Here is a 23,421-nt window from a genome sequence, read left to right on the forward strand (position 1 = left end):
TAGTGTATGATCATCACACACAGAAAAGACTGGCTTCTTTAACTCAGCATAATATTTTTAAGGTTTATTCATATAGTAGCATGTGTAAATACTCCTTTTCTTTTTATGCCTGAATAATAGTCCATTATACTGATATGCCACATTTAGTTTATTTACTTATCAATTGATGGACATTTGGTTTGTTTCTTTCTTTGGGCTATTATAAATAATGCTTCTTTAAATATTTGTGAACAAGTTTTTTTAGTGGACATATATTTTCAGTTCTGTTGGGCATAAACCTAAAAGTGGCATTGCTAGGTCATAGAGTAACTCAGTGTTTAACTTTTGAGGAACTGCCAATTATTTTCCAGGGTGACTGTATCATATTCCCACTAGTAAGATATGAGGGTTCCCGTTTCTCCACATCCTTGCCAATGCTCGGTATTGCTCATCTTTTCTCTCATTTGAATTAGTCAAAGAAAAACATTCTTACTGATATTTTGTAGATGTATGTGTACTTTGCTCAGTCATGTCCAACTCTTTGCGATCCCATGGCCAGGCTCCTCTGTCCATATAATTTTCCAGTCAAGAATACTGGAGTGGGTTGCTATTTCCTACTCCATTTTATGGATAAAAGCTGCAAATCAACAACCATTCAATGAAAAGCTCAGAATGGGTACAAATAGAGGGGAAGAAGTTAATCGATAAATGGGGCATAAGCATGGATAGTTCAAAATAAATTATCCAAAAGTAATTTAAGAGTTTTTGCATCTGACACAGCTGTGACGGATGTGAGAGATCATATTTCCCACCCCTACATTTTTAAGGTGATGAAACTAGAGCCCCGGAAAGGGAAGTACATTGAACACTGACCTAAGCTATTTAGTAGGGAAGCCAGGACTAGAAGCTCTGTCTTCTTGGCTCCCAGGCCATTGCCTATTCCATCACAGCCTATTGCATTCTGCCCTGGGGGATGTATAAACTCATCCATATCATAGGAAAACTCCGTTTTCCTAACTCATTCATCCATGCTGACCTCTTATTAAAATAAGCCTATCTTAATTCGTATAGGTTATTGAAGGGCCAGTAAAGCTGAAACCTCCCATTGGGAAACTTCTGATAGAATTTGTTCCACATATTGCCTATGATGAAACTAATGTGCAGGCAGAAAATTAATACAGACAATGTTACTTGGTGACGTTTCTTGGGTCAGATTGCTTGGGTGTGATTTCTGGCTCCCTCACTTAATAACTGCTTGACCCTTTCTATAATTCTGTCTCTTTAGTTTTTTTAAATGAGGATAGGTAGTGCTAGTGGTTAAAACAAAACAAAACAAAACAAAAACCTGCCTGCCAATCCAGCAGACTTAAGAGGGGCAAGTTCGATCCCTGAGTCAGGAAGATTCCCTGAAGGAGGGCATGAACCCACTCCAGTATTCTTGTCTGGAGAATCCTACGGACAAGAGGAGACTGGCAGGCTACAAGTCCATAGGGTCACACAGAATTGGACATGACTGCAGCGACTTAGCACACACACATGCAGTATTAGTATCTACCTTACAGAATCGTTCCGAGAGTGAAATGAGAGAATCCCTGTAAAGAGATTTAGCATAGTGCCTGGCTCCTGAAGACCCTCAATCAATGTTAACAATTATTATTACATACCATCAACTTGCTCAGACCACTGAAAACATTGTACTATATGGTTTTTAGAAAATCAATCCATCATTCCTTTTTAAAAATAACTTCCTTTAAAAATAACTGTTCCTTTAGGGAACAGGCCTAGGAAATAGCTGTTTTCTAAAGTCTTCATAATTTGAGTTATATGGAATATGATTAAATTCCCTTTGTTAAGAGAAAAAAACATACTGTGTTAATTTCCCATCCTTTACACTGTGTGAATTGATTTCCTTTATACTGTAACTTTGGGCAGAAGGCAACCTGGAAATTTCAACCTATGTTAAAAGCCCCTATAATGGGAAATCCTAACTAAAGTACATGTGTGTATGCTAGGTCACTTCAATTGTGTCTGACTCTGTGCAGCCCTATGGACTATAGCCTGCCAGGCTCCTCTGTCCATGGGATTCTCCATGCAAGAATACTGGAGTGCATTGCCATGCCCTTCTCCAGGGCATCTTCCTGACCCAGGGATTGAATCTGTGTCTCTGCACTGGCAAGTGAATTCTTTACCACTAGTGCTACCTGGGAAGCCCACATATACTGTTACTGCTGTTTTTCCTCATGTCTTTATTTGATTATCGGGATAAGAACTCACTGGATTATTTTGTGGAGCCAACTGTATACATTTGTGTACCAGAGCAGAAAAAAGGTCATCCAACTGGGGAATCCAAAGATAGGATTAATATCCCTGCCTTTCCCACCCTGGTTCATGACCACAGGCAATGTGCTCCTCTCAGTATTAAGTTCATCAGAGATCTAAGCTTCTGTTTCCTCATCTGGGATAGGATTGATGATTTTGATCTCAGAGCGTAGTTATGAGGACCAAATGATAACCTGAGTATAACAGCATTAGCCTGGTGCCTGACCCCCAGTTGAGGTTCAGTAAATGACAGCTAGACAGCAGTGTAATGGGGTTCTATATGCCACACATGAGATTTGGAGGCAGATATGATGGTAAGTTTAGGTGGAGAAATTGGACAAGTCTGTGTTCACATAGTATGATTCATGTCTACTCTGCTGTTGCTGCTGCTGCTTTCCTGTAACCAATTTTAGAGCCTATCTTGGCAGCTAAAAGTATTTGGGATTAATTTCACACTCACTTTATGAGTTGAGCATTTTCCTGCAAGCAGCTCCCTGGACCTCTGCCTCATTACTTTGGCATCAACTGATATGGCAGTTGGACAGAGATGTCCTTTGGGGTCTCCATTTTATTTGGAATCCGTCAATTTGAAAAAGCAAAACAAAGGCCATCAACACATTGTGCTTGAAATCATTAGTGTTCATTGTTTCCTAAACCCCTTCCTTTCTGTAGTTCTGTCGAACACCAGGGAACACACATCTTGTACAGCCAGTGATGGGTCCTGAAAAATCACTCTCCCTCAAATGTAAGCCCCAGCAGCTGGTTGGCCTCATTTCTCAGTTCCAGGTGAGCTGTAAGATCCTCTAGGCCCTGGTCAGACAGATCTAACTCTTGGTGGGTCTAGTTTTTCCATCCCCTTTTACTATGTTAATTCTGCTAAATTCATTTGGCTCTCGTGGAGCACAGAGTAAACTTGGCTGTTATGTGTAAGACTAAATTGAGAACATGGAGATCTGTTTAGTATTTCATGCTGGCCAGCAGGTCAGGAAGATTTTCCTTGGGGGTAATTTACATAAGGAATTGTTTATCCCATTTCTTTCCAATTTCTGTGACCATTTGGGGATAGCGGACTCTTTCCACAATGGCACAGAAATATATCCAGTGAGACTGAAACGTAGAGAAATGATGCTTCTCTGGGATTGATGTATTTTGGGTCTTGCTCAGGAAAGATCCTGTGGCTTGGGCTGCTGTCTCACTGAGAAGTCATTCTTCCACCACAGCTGTGTTTAGCAAGTTGGGTGGGTCCACGAACTGACATGCTGTTACACTTAGTAAGAATTTTCCCCTGATAGTAAGGAACGTGCATAAAAGCCTAACTTAAGTCCCAGCAAATGCCCTAAATGTTTGCTACGATCCAGTGGCTACTTAGTGCACTATCTCCGTGAGATAATGCCCACACTCAGAATACTTTGTGGCTTCCCAGTACCTGCACACTCTTCACCTTGACATTTTGCTTCCTCTGCGACGGTTGCCCAGATGATCTTTTTTGTCTCATCAAATGCTCTTCCCAAACTGGAATATTTGTTCCTTGCTAAACAAGCAGCCTCTACGTTTGTGTTTTAATGCAGTTGCTCAGGTTGTTTCCTTTCCTTTTAAAGCCCCTTTATCCAGTATCTGTTCTTGAGGACAAATTTCAGGCACATCTTCTCAGTGGCATGCCAGTAACTATTTAACAACTGGCTGTCTTCGAGGAGCAGGGTGGGTGGGAAGCCTAACTTTATAACATTTGTTGATTTGCATGTTGTAAATACTTCCACCAAGGCTGATTTCAAGCTTCTAGTGTGAGGTCACTGAATATGGAGTGGGGAAGAACTGGGTATTAATCCCCACCCCCTACCCCCACTGCAGAGTGTTTCCAACATACAAATGCAAGTGACATAAATAATCTCAAGGGCCTAGATAATATTAAATAATTAGAAAGTAATGCATTTTGACTATTACTTTTGTTTTCCCATAACTTGCTAAAGTCTCTATAGTTTAATTTTCAGTAATGGCCATGTTTAACACCTGGCTCACAAAATTTCTGAAAATTGAATAATCAGTCCTTTCTCCTGAACCTGTAGGAGCTGGCTGAGCCTGTGGTGTCTGATTCTTCTTCTATATTTTGCTTCCCAAGGCCCTCCACATTCACTGGTAGTTAGGTACTTCTCTGAACCTATAAGGTGCTTTGCATCTCATGCAGACTTTAGAGTCTCCAACTTTGAATGCAGGTCTCTCATTTACTATGTGATGGTCAAACTGGCTACTTAAATTGCACTTCTCAGTGCACAATGAAATTACAGGGCCCTTGTTAAAAGGTAGAAGAAAGTGCTGTTAAAACAGCTACTAAGATATAAAGATCTTTCCTTTCTTCCGTGGTCTCTCACATCTTCTGGTGGTGGTTTGAGTTTCTATTTAATGTCATTCCAAGTAAGGAAAAATTAAAATTTTTAATTGTTAGCATGAATTTTATGAGGAATCTTTATATTGTGTGATGGCAGTTTAAAATGCAAATATAAGAGCATTAAACTCTCTGAGTCAGTGAGCATATCTCCTCTGATCATGTGCATGCTCCATTATCCTCTGGACTTCACTTAAAAAGCACAGATTCAAAAATAAAATGATTAAGAATTTTAAGAGAGAGACAGCAGGGACTTAAACCAAGCGTGGAACCCTTTTAAGCACAGGCGCAGTAGACACACCCTTTGTACAGTATTGGGCACATCCCTTACATCTGCCGAGCTTCAGGGGCCTCATCCATAAAATGGAGATCTTGCCAACTAAGTCTCAGTGGAGATGTGAGGATTGAAGGCGCTGATACCTGTGTGGCACAGAGCAGGTTGCTTGGCATACAGCTCATGCTAAATTAATTGGAAGGATTGTTGTTAATGTAATAATCATAACATTAGTGGCATTCTCCTCCTTAATAGTCTACTGGGCCTTCCCTATGTTGTCAATGTTTGCCTCCTTGACCTGTTTTAATTTCCTTTCTCCATTACAAACTCTTTGAAGATGGAGTTCTATCTGTTGCCATTGAATTCCCTGTAGCACTTCCTGCAGATTCTTGCACATGCCTGGCACTCAGGAGGTGTTTATCACCTTGATCTTTGTGTGATTTGGACTTATTGACAGAAAGCATCTGTGTCATAATATTGATATGATGGCGCCCACAATGAAGCTTTATTAGTAGCATTCACAAGAAGAAAAAGAAATTAGACTCTGACAGAAGTTCATTGTAATCATGGTGAAGGTGGGGGAAGCAGATGACTCCAGGTGTTTTGGTTTAAGGAAAGTGGCCTCTCCATCTCTTTGCAGGGACTTCTTGAAGTAATGGGGAAGGGATGAGTTCCAAGCCTCGTTTGAGTTAAAGAGGCCCCAGGGATATTAACTCTGGCCCACAGTAATCTGTCCCTTAGCTAGCTTCTTTTGCACTTACTTTCTGTTCTGCACAATTAGGACGTTATTGCCGGAATGCTTCTTTCCACTAATTGGTTGTGTATGTATGTTTTCTATCCAACAAATTATAAGATCCTCATGGGTTATAGCATATCATGTACTTTCAAAAGCCAATGAAAAGTAGCACAGTAATAGGCACCCAGTAGGCAGCGTGCTTTATTGTTAATGCTGACCTTGGTCCAAACTCCCAGGGCTCCCTAGAGAGCTGAATGTGATGTGTGACTGCCTTTCATAACTCCTGCAAGCCCTCAACCAAGTGGCAAAGAATCCTGGTTTGTTTGGCTTTGTCAGTCAAGGGCCTTCAGGGTGCTTTGTCTTTCTCTAACCTACATCTCTTTTCCAGTGCCTCACAGATGCTCTAAGGACTGTCCCCCTCTAGCCTTTCTCCTACATGGAATTTGGGAGACCACACAGCTGCAGACTGTGTTTGTCTGAATGATGATTTTTTAAAATAGGCCCTTTGGGCCAGTGTCAGTAAGCCATGAAATATCACCAAATGGGTCATCTACATTAGACTTCTGAAACTCATCTGAGCTCTAGTCCCTTGAGCTGATGGGGACTTGTAGAAAGGAGCTTACAATACCTTGGCTTTTGCTCTTCCTGTTCTGGGGGCTGTCAGACGACTTGAGCCTCTGGGCCAGTCAGTTCATTACTTTTAATGAGCACAAAATTCACCAAGACATTAAAATAAAATAAAACACCAATGGGCAGTCTTCAGTGTTCTATCCAATTGTCACTTTAGTTCTTTTTTCCACAGGATTATTCAAGAGGATGAAGAAGAAAAAAAAAACCAATTCTGTTCACTCCTGCCAATTTTATCCTAAGTAGATTTGGCATTGTAAAGCTAATACACCCCGAACCTTTTTTTTTTTCTTTCAGGTCCCTGTGGGCTGGTACCTGACATTTGTGTTAAAAATGACATTGCTTGACTGGTCAAATGTTTGAAAATTGTCTCCTTTTTAAATGTAATCAAGAAATATTGGCTATTCCAACACCATGTAACATATAAAAAATAATAGAGGAAGACAGTTACTTTCTGAAAAGGGTAAAATCAAGTTATTATTTTAAATCCCAAGGTAAATGCAGCTACTCTGATAAGAATATTTTAAATCAATCAGTCTCAGTCACTAGTAGTAAACGCTGTAATAACTGTGTTAGAGGCTTCTTATATTATCAGGTACTATTATCATACGCTGTAGAAAGTGAATCAATGTTGAGGTAGACACTGAACAATGTTTCCATTAAGATGATTTCATGGATATTTTCATCTCTTGGCCATATGGATTTGGAATTACTTTGGGTACTTTTTTTTAAAGAAGGAAGCGAAAGATGAATGATAACTTTTATTACTCAACATACCTTGTGTTTGTGGAAGACAAAGTTCATCAAGTTGTTTTAAAGAAAAATAAGAGTGTGCCAACTGTAATTTGTTGAGGGCTCAAGAATTGTGAAATTATCCCTAACTGAAGTTTGTAATTTCTACAGGTAATCGCTCTAGCAGATGCAGTAGAGGAAAACCAAGCCAATCTGTTCCAGTCATTCACCAGGCTGAAAAGTGCCACCCATTTGGTGATTCTGCTGATCGGGCTGTGGCAGAAGCTCAGTGCGGACCAGATTGCTATTCTGGAAGCGGCATTTCTGCCACTGCAGCAGGACACTCAGGAACTGGTAAGGACCCACAGGCCTGCAGTGGTAACAGCCAGCATTATTGGAAAGATTGTGGTTTTATAAAGAGACCACATGGCTATCGTGTTTTTTAAGGTATCAAATGAAATCTTGGTTTTGTTTTTGTTTTGTTTTTATCCAAATTCTGTTTTCCTTTTCTTCAAACCATAATGTCAAGTAAAGGCCTTTTTTTTTTTTTCTAGAGATATTTAAAAAATAGGTATATGGTCCGTTTTTATGTGGTATCCAGTCTATTTTTTTTTTTTTTAAGTATGTTCTTCAGTCACTTAGGAGCCAGGGAAATAGTCATTGACCACCAGAGTGATGGCAGTAAACCTTCAGATTAGCTAATCCTTTCCTTTTCCACCGGAGAAAACAGTTCAGCCATTTTATTTGCTCAATGTTCTTAAATGTAAGTGTCACTTTAAGAGAGAGAGAACTGAGATAGCCTTGCTGAATTGCAGGGATACTTTGTTACATTTATAAAGTTCTTTTTTTAAATATGTAGATCTTTATATGTAATTTATAAACTCTTATTCTTGATCCTGTGAATAGGCAGTTTAGAACGAAAAGGGGAAAAATTGGCATATGTATTTGGAGTTTTTGGTGAAGGATAATATAAATAGAATATCTTAGTTGCCTTGAACCATTGAGGTACATGACCACTAGATGCCATCATTGCATGCTTTTATTTACAATGAAATAACATACTTGGAAATTAGAGACCCTTGAACTTAGGTTTTTTTGTATTTTGAAATGGAGGAAACCATTTCAAGAAAAAAGTCATTTCATATCCATTTTTAAAGTCATGTGAAAACATGGTACTAAAGATAATAGTACTAAAACTGAAATTTTGGTCCCACATTTTCTTTTAAGTGTTTTACAAGGATTATCTCATTTAATCTTAAACATGGACCTATAATATAGTTAAGGTGTTTTCATCACCATTTTACATATGGGAAAATTTAGGTTTTGAAAGCCTAAATTTTGGGAAAATTTAGGCTTTCTGATGCTTGTGGGTAGTAGAGTTTGTTTCAAAGTCTCTCTGCTTCCAAAGACATGTTTTTAAATTATATACTGTATTTTAGCAAAGTCATGAGCATGATTTTGAAAATCTCAAGCTTTGTCAGTTGAGTTTGATTTTCTCCAGTTGGGTCAAAGGATTGTCAGAGTGAAGAAAAAAAAAAATCAAGGTACATTTTATATTCTAAACAAAGTAGTAAAAATAAATTAGGAAAAAAAATTAGCATTCCCATTTTTTTAAGTTGATAAAATTACATCTAAAATAGGCCTTCGAGGAGCTAAAAATATACATTGTAATAATAGAAAGTAAACAATAGAATGGTTAGCATTATATTAATAAAATACTAGCTATCACTTTAAAAATGTTTATCTATTAATTTTTGGCTCTGCTGGGTCTTTGTTGCTGCATGGACCTTTCTGCAGCTGTGGGGAGCAGGGGCCACACTCTAGTTGCGGTGCGCGGGCTTCTCATTGTGGAGGCTTCTCCTATTGCGGAGCACAGGCTCTGCAGCTCACAGGAATCAGTAGTTGTGCAGTGTGGGTTCAGCAGTAGTGGTCCCTAGAACACAGGCTCAGTAGTTGTAGCATATGGGCTTAGTTGTTCCTCGGCATGTGGGATCTTCCTGGACCAGGGATTACATCTGTATCTCCTGCATCGGCAGGTGGGTTCTTTACCACTAAGCCACCGGAAAAGCCCTCACTACCACTTATGAACTCAGATTTAGTAGTCAAAAAGACTTGAGTGACCTCAGATCCTGGTTCTACCACTTAACAGCACAGGCCTTCTGGTCAAGTTTCTTAACCGATCTAAATCTCTGCTTCTATCGCTTTAAGATGGAAACCACTATGTTACCTGACCAGAAAGTTGTGATAAGAATTAAATGAGATAGTTGGATAGAGTGCTCATCATCATTGGAAGTGGTTTGTCTACTTCAAGTATATAATTTATAGTCCTCACTAAAGCCAGGCAAGGTAGATATTACTACCTTTTCATAGTGATTTGTCTCCTCAACTACACTTGAGGGCAGGGATTATATCTTACTTATTTTTTCTGTTCTTAGTGCCTGGCACAATGCTTGACCATAGTGCAGTCAATATTTGTTAGGTGAATGAATGGTGATGAGGGTGAAACTAACAAGAGTGACTTGGCAGAACAGATGCACTAGATTGAATCTGAAGCAGGGCAGGGCCAGCTGCACAATGTCCGGGGCTAAGTGTAAAGTGAAAATGCAGATCCATTGTTCAAGAAAATAGGAAAAAAAGCTAACGTGCTGTTTAAACAGGTACTAAAACCATGTTTTTTTTAGTTTCTGCATTCTCTCTCTCATTTGTATGTTGTCCTAAACAAAGAAAAATTTAAAGAATCACCACCGTTATACAATTTGTATTTCGTGGCTTTTGCATGCATATGTATTTCACTCTTACAGAACCACAGAATCACTGCACAAAACTTAAGCTTCTTTATTTCCCTTCTTAACCTATGCACATCTTCCAACATTCCCTCCCTCCAGCTTCCTGTTGAGTAAGGAAGGGCTGAAGGAGAAGGAACTCTGTGTCACTCTCCTACCCTTTCCTTCTGTGTTATCAGTCTCAGTGTAAGTCATTCAATAATATAGGGAAGTAACAGGAGTCTAGTGGGTTTCCTTAGTCATTCCTGTTTCTTTGTATCTATTGCCTCTTTTTTTATTCCATGCAAGTTCTGGTTCAAATGAAAAGCCTCTCGGGGCTGTCAGTTCCTTCATTTAATCAGCCCAGATGGAACAGGCCTTCCTCCTGCTTACCTCGAGTCTCTGTTAACTCCCACTCACCCTGGGGCCACGGGGATTCTGAGCTACAGGGCTGCATGTGAAGCAAGGAAAGGAGAAAGGAGGCATGCATATTACACACATCCTCCCTTCTCACACATGCTTCATTGTCTCATCAGACTTCACTTACAAAGCACAAATTCAAAGATAGAATTATTAAGAATTTCAAGATGGTGGCAACAAAGCATTAAACTGGATGTGAGGCCCTATGCAATTATACAGCTTGCATGCTCCTGAAGCTGGCTCTTAGGGCAGGAAGAATTCCCTAGAAATAAACATTCTCAAATGTAGGAATTGAGTCTTGAGAGAGACTCTAGTATTTCTGACTCTAGAGATCTTTAAACACAGCATTTATTGGGAGTATGTAAGTATGCTCAGAGGCAGGTGAATGGACTTCTCAAAGCCACTTTCTGCCCTGTCTCTGTATTGTCTGCTGTCATACCTCCCAGAACATTACTTCAACTTTCTTCTGAATTTGGTGAGATTAGAAGGTGTGTATGCTTGTTATGTCTGTTGAAGTCATTAATGAGACAAGACATTTGATAAAAACATAACTTGGAGAAGAATAGATCAAAAAAGACACTTTAGTACTGCTTGTTATGTTCTTCATCTTTAATTAGGTTGTGGTATTCACTTCGGACTTATACTGTTGAGACAGCTTATATATCTTGAGAAAAAAAAGAATCCTTTTTCATTCTTTAAGATGTATGCAAGCCGTATGTGGTTTTGACATGCTAGTTCACAATCCCCCATGTTATGCCTTTAGACCTCACAAATAAATGTTATGTGATGGGTATCCCGCTGAGATGTGAAAATGAAATATGCAAACCTGAAATAACTTGGAAGGAGGGCGAGGTGGGGAAGAAAGGAGTCTCTGACCAGAATGTTGAAAATATATCCCATATTGAAGTTATTATGATACCACAAAAATCTGAATGCAATTTAGACGGTTTGGTTGAGGTTGGAGGGCAGAGTACATGTATGAGGGGGAGAACTTTAGACATGTGGGCAACATTTTTAGAAGAGCCTCTCAGTTCAAGGTCAGATGTCCCCACAGTATGTGAGAGGTAGGAGAAAGTGCTCAGAAGATGTTTTATTTACAGTTCAGATAGCACTGCATACTGGTTTGTTGTATTGTCATTTAGATGGCATGTGTCACAAGGCAGGCTAAATGCCATAGTCAACTCTGGAATATTTTCTTCTTAATAGCCTCAGATTCACTAAGCAAAAATATTTAGAATCATTCTTTCTAATGAAAAATAATGTTCTTTGCACTATATTATCAATATTAAAAAATGCCATCCCTTTTGGAAAAGAATTAATCTTTGTTTTCTCTGATCTGTCTCTTTTTTAATACTTTTGCATTTTTTCCACTTCTCAATACTTTTGGGGGGCAAATAAATGCTGGTGTTGCAGACTATTATACATTATTTTTTAAGGTGCTGAAAGTTATGTATGCCAAATGTGTTTTTGTAGGGATACTCCCTATCTCTTAAAAAAAAACCAAAACAGTAAATGTTCTATTTGGTGTCTCCAAAAAGAGCTCTTAAACTCAGTTCCATCTGTGGATTGGATAATGTGGTATTATCCCTTCTGTCGTCCTGTGATGATGGAGAGGTTTTGCCTAAAGTAAGGTTCTATCAGAGTACCTATTAGGGAAATTCTAACATGATTTATTTTCTTACTTTTCTGAAGATATTTCAGAATATTTGAATTCTCAAATTAAATTTAAATCCTCTACTGACCCTCTATCTACTTGAAACTCTGTGGAAAATACAGTCTCTATTTAGGTCAATGTGTTATTGCTTTAAGTCTAAGAGAGTGTTTAATTGTGATATCATACACATTTCCCTCCCATGATGCTGCATAGAAGCCAAAAGCTGAAAAATTGCACATACCTCAAGATTGGTTTAAGAGGAAAAATCTTATATCCAGTCCACTTATTATCCATTTATTCATTCAATGAATAGTTACTGAGACCTGCTGTGTTTCAGGTACTGTTCTAGGCACTGAGCATGCCTCAGGAAACCAAATAGACTTAGTACCCATCCTTTGTGGGTTTACTTCAGCATAACAAGGAAGCATATTCTAGCCCTGTGCAGCCGTTGGCTATCTAACATGGTAGCCACTTATCATATGTAGCTATTTAAACTGAAATTTAAGTGAATTATAATGAAATAAAATGAAATTTTCAGTTTCTCAATCACACTAGCTGTATTTCAATTGCTCAAATAGCCACATGTGGTGAGTGGCTATCACACTGGAGAGTATAGATATAGAACCTCTCCATCATGCCTGAGGTTTCTGTTGCATGGCACTATCAGTCGTTAAGAGAGAAATTAAGAGAGAAAGGATCAGTTGAGTTAAGAACTTCACCACATTTTAACAAATTAGTGAAAGCAGGGTAGACCACTGACATATAGTTATGCCATGGTGTTTGCATTAGCAGCCCTTATTTCTGGTGTTATGGGATCAGCCTGGTCATATGCACAATAACCAGATATTCTCCTAGGAACAAGAAAGTCGTGTGGGGAGATGTGTGCATTTGCACCATGAAGAGGCAAGAATCTGCTACAAGGGCTGCTACACCCCCTTCATATGGCCTTGGTAAATGTTATAGTCATCATGCACTCTTTCCTGTTGAGTTGACTTCTGGATTCAGAATTTTTTAAACACAGCATTCTAGGTAATGATCTTCCCCAGTGGCGCAGCCAGCAGAGAATCTGCCTGCAATGCAGGAGACACAGGTTCAATCCCTGAGCCTGGAAGATCCCCTGGAGGAGAACATGGCAACCCATTCCAATATTCTTGCCTGAAAAACCCTATAGACAAAGGAACCTGGCAGGCTACAGTCCTAAGGGTTACAAAGTGTCAGACACGATTTGAGTAACTGAATATACACACAGGTAGTTACTATCAATTGGAGTTGTTATGTGGATGAATCCTTTTTGCCATTCCTAATCTCTGTGTAAATCTGCTTCTCATTTTCCTAGTAAACAGCTTAGATGACTAAGATTTTGTAAGATGAAGTCCAGCAGATGGCAGGAAAACATGAAGGAGCAGCACATTTCCAGATGGCTGTCTCATACTTCTTCTACTGTAAATGTTTGTGTGTTCCACCTGATTCCAGAAGAAGCTCTAAAGAAAAGAGCATCAGAGTACTGGTTTGGGGACCTGATTGTGTACAATCCTGAAAATGAAGGGAATATTGGCATGTTGCATAGCATCTTTCCTGGCTTTTTCTTTTCTTTCAAAGTGCTTTTAATATCTGTAGTAGATGTTATCTACTATTTGAAAAAGAAAAGCTTTATTGTGTTCTTTAGGGCTTAATAGTTACCTTCCCTAGTACTGATTTTGAAATCCCCTGGGAAAGTTAAGATGGAAATTTACATCAGTCAAGGAAGGAGATTTGGACCTTCAGCCTTACTTTTTGATTGATTATTTCTGGTACAAACTGATATGGAAAGAGAAACTTATTTTTAACATTTTCAACATGGTTCATGTGAGAAAACAGATGTTTATAATAGGAAATCCTATTGTGCAGAGGGACTTATCAAGACTTTACTTGCAAGGCCTGAAGACTTCTACGTCACAGGTCAGATTTGATGTAAGGGCCATTGTCCCTCCTGTCTGGATTGAGTGATGACTGCGATGGCTAATCATTACTATTATTAATGACCCCTTCTTAAAAGGCAAACAAAAGGAGGAAGTCTGGTGTCAGTATCAAGCCGGCCTTTATGACTGCTCAAGTATCATCACAAGTATAACTGTCTATGGGAACATAGTGCAGAAAGTAAATATTTTGCTAATTCCCATGATCTTAGCCAGCAAGATAAACATGAAAGAATTAGTTTTGTGTTCATAATGGCTGCATTTTCTGCCTTGTTACTAGTTAGATGCAACTGGTGTTATGTAATGGAATATTTGACATCCCTAGAGTTGAATATAATGTATCTTAGAGCTTTTCTGATGAACTGCTTGCTTTTTTAAAAATTGAAATAGTTGAAGTACGTCAGATTAGGAGCCAAGAGAATACATTTACAAATGGTGATGTATAATTTTTTAATCTTTCCTTGTGTATATCAAATATGAAACAATGCTTTCATGGACACATTTAACATTATTCATGCATTTAAAAATAAAGAGACCAAGCAAGTGACCAAAAAATTATTTGAAGCTCGACTTTCACTGTATGCCACCTCAAATCCTTTGTGAAATAAGGTGTGAATTAAATATGAAAGTGAAAGTGGCTCAGGCATGTCTGACCCTTTGCAACTCCATGGCCTGTTTAGTCCATGGAATTCTCCAGGCTAGAATGCTGGAGTGGGCAGGCTTTTCCTTCTCCAGGAGTTCCCAACCCAGGTCTCCTGCATTGAAGGTGGATTCTTTACCAACTGAGCCACAAGGGAAGCCCAAGAATACTGGAGTGGGTAGCCAATCCCTCCTCCAGCGGATCTTCCCAACCCAGGAATTGAACCAGGGTCTCCTGCATTGCAGGCAGATTCTTTACTAACTGAACTATGAGGGAAGCCCTCATATTAAATATAATATTTAAATATAAATACTTAAAATAAGTAAAACTCCTACAACCACAATGAGGACAGTAATGATCATCACCATCCTCATAATGCTTACCAATTTGTTTCCTGCTGGAAGTGTAGTCACATTTGTTTAATTTACTTGAAATACGTGTGTGTGTGTGTGTGTGCGCGCACGGTCAGTTGTGTCTGACTCTTTGTGATCCCATGGACTGCAGCCCACCAGGCTCCTCTGTCCATGAAATTTTCCAGGCTAGAATACTGGAGTGGGTTGCCATTACCTACTCCTGAGAATATTCGCAACCTGGGGATCGAACCTGCATCTCTTGCATTTCTTGCATTGGCAGGCAGATTCTTTACCACTGTGCCACCTGGGAAGCCCTTAAAATACTTAAAAAAAAAAAAAAAAGCCTTTACTTTGCCCAACCTGAATGTACTAGTTACAAAGAGGTGATTTTGCCATTTCTGGGACATTGCATTCTTCTAGAAATGTACCCATGAAAATCGGTGACTCTTTCCTCTGAAACGGGTGTCCCCTGTGCTGTAATCACATGTAGAGCTGCACCTCTGGGTCTAGTCGGTACCCTGCTGTGACTGTTGTTGTTCATTTGGAAATGTTTCTGAGAACCACCCCTCGAGTTACATCCTTGTCATTCTAGAACCTGGCTTTCTGCGGTGGCGTTTGAAGTAGTCTCTCTTGCCTGTTTCTGCATTGGTGTGCCCTACACATCTCTGCAAGACTCAGCCCCATGTTCTTCTGTCACACACCTGCTTGCATACTTTCCATGGCTCTCTTTGCCCCTGGTTGAGTTTGAATTCCAGTGCCAGATATTCAGGATTTTCCGTCACTTGGCTCCACTTTATCTTCTTTCTAAAATTCTTTTTTCTGCAACTCCTCAGCTTCCCCAGTTCGTTCTGGGAACACCTGACTTTCCATGGCTACACAACTTCTTTCCATCAAGCCAGGGCTAATAGAGCTTTCTTTCTTCACCTAAAATAGTGTCCTTTCTTTACCCTTCTATACACTCTCTTTAGGAGGCAGATCAATTTTTGTTTCCTCCCTATTTATTCTGGCTTTCATTCTCTTGTGAATTTCCCTTGGGGGTATGACATAGTTTAGCTCTCACTATATACTCTAAAACTGTCTATGTGCTTGTCTTGTATTCTAATAAATCTAAGGACAGATTCTTTTGCTTCCTTATAGAATTAAAGCTTAAATTCATCATATAGTTGGATATAAGTATCTGGACATTGATACCTCATTTACTTTAATAATGTTTCACACAATTACATGTAGTCCTCCAACAACTATGTAGCTTTTTAAAAGTTGTTTTTTGTTTTTTTTTTGTAAAGGAAGCAGTCTATTTCCATTTTGTACTAGCCCCTTTCTTTGCAAGCAACCTCAAATTTTGGGGGGCTTTGTAAGAAAAAACTTGATCTTTCCTGTACAGATGGTAAAAGGTATGGGTAGATTGAGCCAGACCACCATACGTTAGGTTTGGCTATGGCCTGCTGTTCATGCTTTACTGAAACACAATAAAAATTTAAAAACACATTGAATAAAAATATGTATATAATAAGAATTTCTTCTTCAATAATACCTGTCAAAATTCTGTTTCTTACACAGAATAAGCAAGTTGCATTGCTTGTTTTTCTCAATGAACTAGACCATAAACTGAGCCTCTTTTGAGTGTCTTCACTATCATTTTTAGATTCAGGGTTTTGATGTTTAGTTATCTATGTCAACTGGAAGACCAGAATGTTACTATTAATACTACCACCACCATCACCACCACCATTACATCTACTACTATTACTGCTATGATTAATGCTACCACAGAAGTGCTAAACCATATTTTAAAAAATATTATGCATGTGAACTCATTTGGAAACTACTTGTCAAAGGTGAGCAGGTGTTAAGGACACCCTTTATAAACCTCTTAACATTCATAGGAGGACTAATTGAGGAAATGTATATAAAGTGCCAAATGTAGTACTGGGCATGTACAATCTCTAGGAATTAGTAGCTCTTGTTACTACTATTTCGACAATAGGATGCCGTCCATTGTTAATGACAGTATTATTTTATGGGCCACTTAGAAAAAAACACAGCCAAGTAAACTATGACATAGTATTTTTTATCACTTAATTTTTTAGGTAATTATTGAAAGAGCTTTTAGACTTAGACATATGTTTTGGGCTTCCCAGGTGGCGCTAGTGGTAAAGAACTCACCTGCCAATGCAGGAGACCTAGGAGACATGGGTTCAGTTCCTCAGCCAGGAAGATCCCCTGGAGGAGGGCATGACAACACACTCATGACTGGAGAATCCCGTGGACAGAGGAGCCTGGAGGACTCCAGTCCATAGGGTCATATAGAGTCTGACATGACTGAAGCAAGTTAGCATGCACACATGCAGATGTATGTTCTACCACATCTTACTCTTGAGCCTGAATAGGAGGAAAGCAACATAAATTGGATAAAGTATTCCTGAAACTTCTTCACATTCAAAGTTTGATACTCAGGTCACCTTTCAACTACAGGTCATTGCTCTCCGTATTTTTGCACATAGCATTGTTCTGTGTGCATGAACAGCATTTTGTGCGTCCTTAAGCGTATACCACTTTTACCTTCTTGATTTTTTTCCGAGCCTTTGGTATTCATTCTAAAAATTTTCTTTTCAGACTAAGCTCAAAGCTTCATTTTTTTTCCTTCCAATATCACATTTTGGTGGAAATTAAGCAGCTTCTGTCCATAGTTACCAAGAAATTTTAGGCAAATTGATGTTCACCACTCCAGCAAGAGTCTTGTGTGACACGTTAATTAAGCAGGCCACATCTATCCCAGGGATTTGGCAATTTCTCTGACTTTAGTTGTATTGTTTGGCATAGGATGGTCATCTGGGTGCAGGTACCTCAGTAACAAAACATAATACATTTCTCCTATCTGTATTTTCTTGGCTTCTTTTAAATTTATTTTTAATTGGGGGATGATTGCTTTACAATGTGCTGGTGGTTTCTGCCATACAGCACCGTGACTCAGCTGTAAGTCTGCATATATCCCCTCCCTCTTGAACCTCCCTCCCAACCCGTCTCCCATCCCACCCCTCCAGGTTGTCACAGAGCTCTGAGCTGAGCTCTCTGTGTTAAGCGGAATCTTCCCACTGGCTGGCTGTCTTACATACGGCAGTGCTACTCTCTCAATTCGTCCCCCTCTCTCCTTCTCCTGCAGAATTCTCTTCTCTATGTTGAATCTCTCTATATACAGAATTCTCTTCTCTGTTGCTTCCTTACAAATAGGTTTATCAGTACCATTTTTCTAGCTATGTAAAGTAAAGTAAAGTCTCTCAGTCATGTCCGATTCTTTGCAACCCCACGGACTGTAGCCTACCAGGCTCCTCTGTCCATGGGATTTTCCAGGCAAGAGTACTGGAGTGGGTTGCCATTTCCTTCTCCAGGGGATCTTCCCGACCCAGGGATTGAACCCAGGTCTCCAGCATTGCAGACAGACGCTTTACCGTCTGAGCCACCAGGAAGGCCTTTTCTAGCTATATGTGTGTGTTAATAGACAATATTCGTTTTTCTCTTTCTGACTTCACTCTGTATAATAGGCTCTAGGTTCTTTATCTTCTTATTTTATATCCTGGAAGGCACATAGCTTTTGTTTTGCAAGAACATCTGGAATTGCTGTCATTCTTCTGTCATGAATATTTGCTTCACTAATTTCAAATTTATACTTCCAACTATTCTGTTCCCATGCCTTTATGTACACACAGCTTTTTTGTTCAATGATGAATCAGGCATAATTTTGATATTTTTAAAGGCAATCAGTTTGACAGGGGAATATGGCCATTAAACATCCATCAATTGAAGTGACGTGGCATGAACAGCTACTAAGACAAAAACTGTGCATGCCCAGGCACCAACAGCAATAGCTGGACTGGTGCCTGGAAGCCAGCAGTTGTCAGATGCCACTGAGTTTGAGACAGTCTGTTTCAGAGATGTTAAAATATGAAAACAATGCCCTAGAATTGATAGAACATAATTGTAAGCACAGAGGAAAACATTTAGAGTTATTTTTTACTAACTGGAAATTTGTGAATGGTTTGAACTGGAGACAGGAAGTTATAGAAAAGTGCAATGCCTTGGTGTTCCATCTTGGAGCAGATACCCTTGACCTGAAGTGCATTCCATATAAATAGGAAAAATCTTACCAGTTGTTGCTTTTTGAAAAGAAAGCCACAAAGAAACTGAGAAGTAACTAGGGTTGACTAATCAAGGTTGCTCTCCTTATTCTGGCAGAATGGTTATGAGGTAAGTTTTGATTTCAGTGATCTGTTGTTTATGAGGACTGCAGAAACACTGGTCTTCTCTCCCATCACAGTGAATGAGACTATGTGGATGAAATCACTGATGTTGTTAGCAGGAATATGCTTTACTTTCTGCATTTAAAATGGTGAAACTTTCCAGTTTCCTATGTAATCTAATTTCTGTGGTTTAATGACAGTGGTCAGCTGCAGTGGTTAGTTGTTTTCTAACCCATTGGCTCTAAATTCAAAGTCATAAACATCTTTATATAATTTTTAACAACTTTAGAAATAAATCCAATAAACTTCCCTATTTAGAAGACATCCCTGTTTTGCAGAGAAGAAAAAAGGAGAGGAATTAAATACATAACACATATACAATCATACACACACAGAAGAGATAGGCCTGCCTTCTCAACTTAAAAAAAAATGTAAGAAAATGAACTTTTATTGAGCATTATTATGTACTATATGCATTGGCCAAGGGCTCTACCTACATTACCACATTTAATGCTCACTGTGTCCCTTTGAAGTAGGAGGCTGTAACAGATGCGATTCATGCTCCGTCCATATCTCCTTACCTTCTGCTGTTCCTGAAAGCTTCTACCTGCTGGGCACCTGCAGTTTTTCTGACTGAGGAATCTCCTTGTTAGGCAGAGCTGTGGAGTCACCGTGCTAGGTCAATGACTAACAGGGTTGGTAGATTAATACCCCAGCTCCCTCATCCTTCCAGTCGGGAAAGTCCAAGGTATGTTCCACACCACCTCCCAGAGCAGTCTAGGAGGACTGCACTAGCTACCTGAGGCTGTACCTGTTCATAGCCAGCAGTTTATTGCCTTCTCCACCTTCTCCCTCTCACTCCCACTGACACCTTTTGGATCAGCTGTCAGATACACTGCTGGCACCCACATCCTTGCTTCATGACTATTTCTTTCAAGTTATAAATGAGGAAATATGCCTAAGGTCATATAGCTGGAAAATAGCAGAGGCAAGACTTGAACCCAAACTGAGGAGCTTCACAAAAGTGAAACCTGATTCAGTGGGGGAACTTTTGACCAGGTGATCATACTGAAGTTTTATTCTTCAATATGACTACTTTAACAAGGATAATAGTAATTTTTATTTTGTATTATGTGTGCCCACTCTGGATTCTGTACTAGAAAATGCTGACAAATTTAGTCTACTTGTTTGCTTTGCATAGCGCTAATATGAGCTCAACAATATCATTGATTTTCGCACAAAACTGATAGGAAGGTATCTCATGATGTAGACAAAGATCTTTCTGTCTTAAATTTTATTGCTGACAGATAATTCTTGATATCATTCTAGGAAGGGGGCTAAAACAAAAGCATTCCTAAAGCACATTATCTGTACCTCTCTCTAAACACATTTCATTTTCTGCATCATTATATTTTTGTATACATTCTTAATTGTCACTTCAGGGTAGGATCCATATCTGATTCACCATTTTTTTTAAACTTCATAATGTTTGGTATAATGTCTTATGTCAGTGGACTCTAAGTAAATATTTTAAAATAAATAAATGGTTATATGGACTTAAACTAGTGCTGTATTAAATGGATAAAACATTTGAAATTAGGATCACTATTTAGGGATAAACATACCATCTCATAAATAATTGCTATTTGAGGTCTGTGCTACTATGTTACTATTGTGTGTGATCAGTCACTCAAGCTCAGTCATGTCTGACTCTTTGCAACCAGCTCATCAGGCTCCTCTGTCTGTGGGGTTCTCCAGGCAAGAATACTGGAGTGGGTTGCAGTTTCCTCCTCCAGGAGATCTTTCCAACCCAGGGATGGAACCTGCATCTCCTGCATTGGCAGGTGAATACTTTTACCACTGAGCCACCTGGGAAACCCCCTTTCACAGCTTGATTGCTGTGAAAAATGACACAAACATTGAATGGTAAACAGTCAATCACTTCAGATCCCGTTCTCTATGCATTTTCTTCAAATTTGAATTCTATTTGAAAGAAAATAGAAATAAAATTCTAGTAGGTAGACTTTCCTATAGCTATCTCAGATCCACCAATGGCTTTGACCAAGAAAGAAGTAGGTAAGCAAATCTTAAAATAGTGAAGATTCTGGGTGGAGTGGTCCTAAAAACCAAACTAATTAAAGGGAAGAAAGAAAAACAAAAAGAGAAGAATTCTAGAGAAAAATGCTTTACACTTAAATCAGTGGTTTCATGTATTTTGGGACTTTTTTCTTGAGTTTGGTTATTTCTTATTCTTTGAGAATTTTTAGAATATAGTGTATTAGGGAGAAGTTGACCCCTTCAGTTTATTCACATGGTTCTTCTCTTGTCCTAACTTCAATAAAATTTTTCTCGGACTTTGTCAGATATAGGGATATTTGGGGAGTCTGTGACCTCATGTGTCTTTTGATTCCAAAATAGAAATGTCTTCTCCAGGTATTCTCGATAATGATTCCCTGAATTGAACATCGATAACAGACTCATCGAAGTCAAGTTTGACCACTGTTATGTTTTCAGGGGATGTGGTGTCCCAAGGTAGCTCCTACATGTCAGTTATAGTGGTCTAGGCAGGTAAAAGGTAGACTTGGGTAGACTCTTCTAAAAGTTTGACCCAAACTTTGTGCCAAACAAACTGGCACAAATTATAGTGCTTTTTGATTGTGCAGTAAAATCTCATTTAATTATACACAGATTACTTATTTAGATAAAGAAGCTGATATAAATTTTGTGACTGTAAGTTTTCTAGGGGAAGACCTCATGATGTTTTCTGCCTAAAGTGACTTGATGACAATAGACTGAAAGACACACATGATGAAATGGGAAAAAAGTTTTCGCCAAGTAGCTAAGAGCATGGGATTTAGAGCCATGCACTCCTGGATCCCATTACAGCTCTTACTTTTAATAATTGTGTTATTTATGATAAACTTTTTTACTTTAAACTACTTTACATCTAGCATCTTAGTTGGAAGTTATAGCACCAACTTCACGGGATAAATATTTATTAGTACAAATAATGTTTATACATTTCTTAGCATACTTTCTAGTACCTAAGAGATCCTAAACAATTGTTACTTTTGTTGTTATTATTTCTAGTGTCATTATTATTCAGAAGAACCAACCCTCCAAAGATCAACTTTTAGAGAGCATTTCCAGAAGTAAGAATAATAACATGGAATTAAATAATTAAATAACTACAATTGATAAGTGGTGCCAGTGCTTATTCATCCAGTCGTGTCTGATTCTCTGTGGCCCCATGAACTATAGCCTACCAGGCTCCTCTGTCCTTCAATTTTTTCAGGCAGAAATACTGGAGCAGGTTGCCATTTCCTACTTCAGGGGATTTTCCCGACCCAGGGATTGAACCACATCTCTTGTGACTCCTACTTTGGCAGATGGGCTCTTTACCACTAGCACCACTTGGGAAGCCTCCCCACGGCTGATAAACATGTCTCATTAAGTCTAAAAGTGCCTGGCAAAGGAATTTACTTTTCTGATTTTTTTAACTGATGAGAAAACTGAGACGCTGAGCCCTAAAATAACTTTCCCAGAGACATACAGCTTATAAGGAAAGGTGTCAAAATTTAGCCTAGGTCTTCAGACTTCTAACTTTCATGACCCTTGCTGCCTCCTACAAGGAAATACATAAGCAAGCATAAGTGATCGCCTAAAGTAGTGAGTAATTGGAGGACCCAGCGCTACATGTTAGGCCAGGTAACTAATGACCACAGAGTGAAAAGCAGCCACAAATTCAGTACTCACTTTCCTGGGCTTCCCTTGTCCCCTGAATCTTGACCTGGTAACTACTATCTTTAGGTATAGCTTTCCTATACCTTCAAAGAGGTGATTTCATATATATATTTTTCTAGTTCTTCTCAGTGGGATAATTGGCCCACATGATCGAATTTACCATCTCCAGAGGCAGGTTCCCCCTGAATATTCATTATCAATTTTATTTTTCAGTCTTAATATTTTTGTAAGTTATTTCTGAATAGTACCTGTTACTGGAAACTTTTGCCTGAAGCAAACTTGAATGCTTAGTCAAGATGTTTGTCTAGGTGAAGCATCATTAATGTTTTGTTTTAAAATTGAATATGGCTATCCAGGATCAAGTTTCATGATAATTCAGGTAATCTACTTTGTGTTCCTTCTTCTGTCTAAAGCTTCAGGATCGGCATGAGAGTATAGATCAAATGCAGATTTCTTAGCAAAATGTAACTTAAAAAAAAAAAAAGGATCAGAGTAGGTTGGTTTGAAGCAACCTTGTGCTTTCTGCCTGTATTGCTGCTAAACTGCATGAAGTTTGCTAAGCTTCTCTTTGTCAAAAAAGGTTTTAGATTTTCACCTGATAGGAAACA

At 38.9% G+C, this 23,421-nt stretch overlaps 1 protein-coding gene across 2 annotated transcripts in view; it reads left to right on the plus strand.

Annotated features, from left to right (window-relative positions):
- BBS9 (Bardet-Biedl syndrome 9) overlaps positions 1-23,421 on the plus strand; it is a 436,742-nt gene that overhangs the window by 346,043 nt on the left and 67,278 nt on the right. For both annotated transcript variants that reach the window (XM_070468373.1, XM_070468376.1), the window contains one exon: positions 7,219-7,401. In XM_070468373.1, the coding sequence (XP_070324474.1) occupies positions 7,219-7,401 (183 nt within the window). The remainder of the gene's footprint in view (positions 1-7,218; positions 7,402-23,421) is intronic.

This window comes from Odocoileus virginianus, chromosome 1 (genome assembly GCF_023699985.2).
Source record: "Odocoileus virginianus isolate 20LAN1187 ecotype Illinois chromosome 1, Ovbor_1.2, whole genome shotgun sequence".
NCBI classification, from domain to species: domain Eukaryota; kingdom Metazoa; phylum Chordata; class Mammalia; order Artiodactyla; family Cervidae; genus Odocoileus; species Odocoileus virginianus.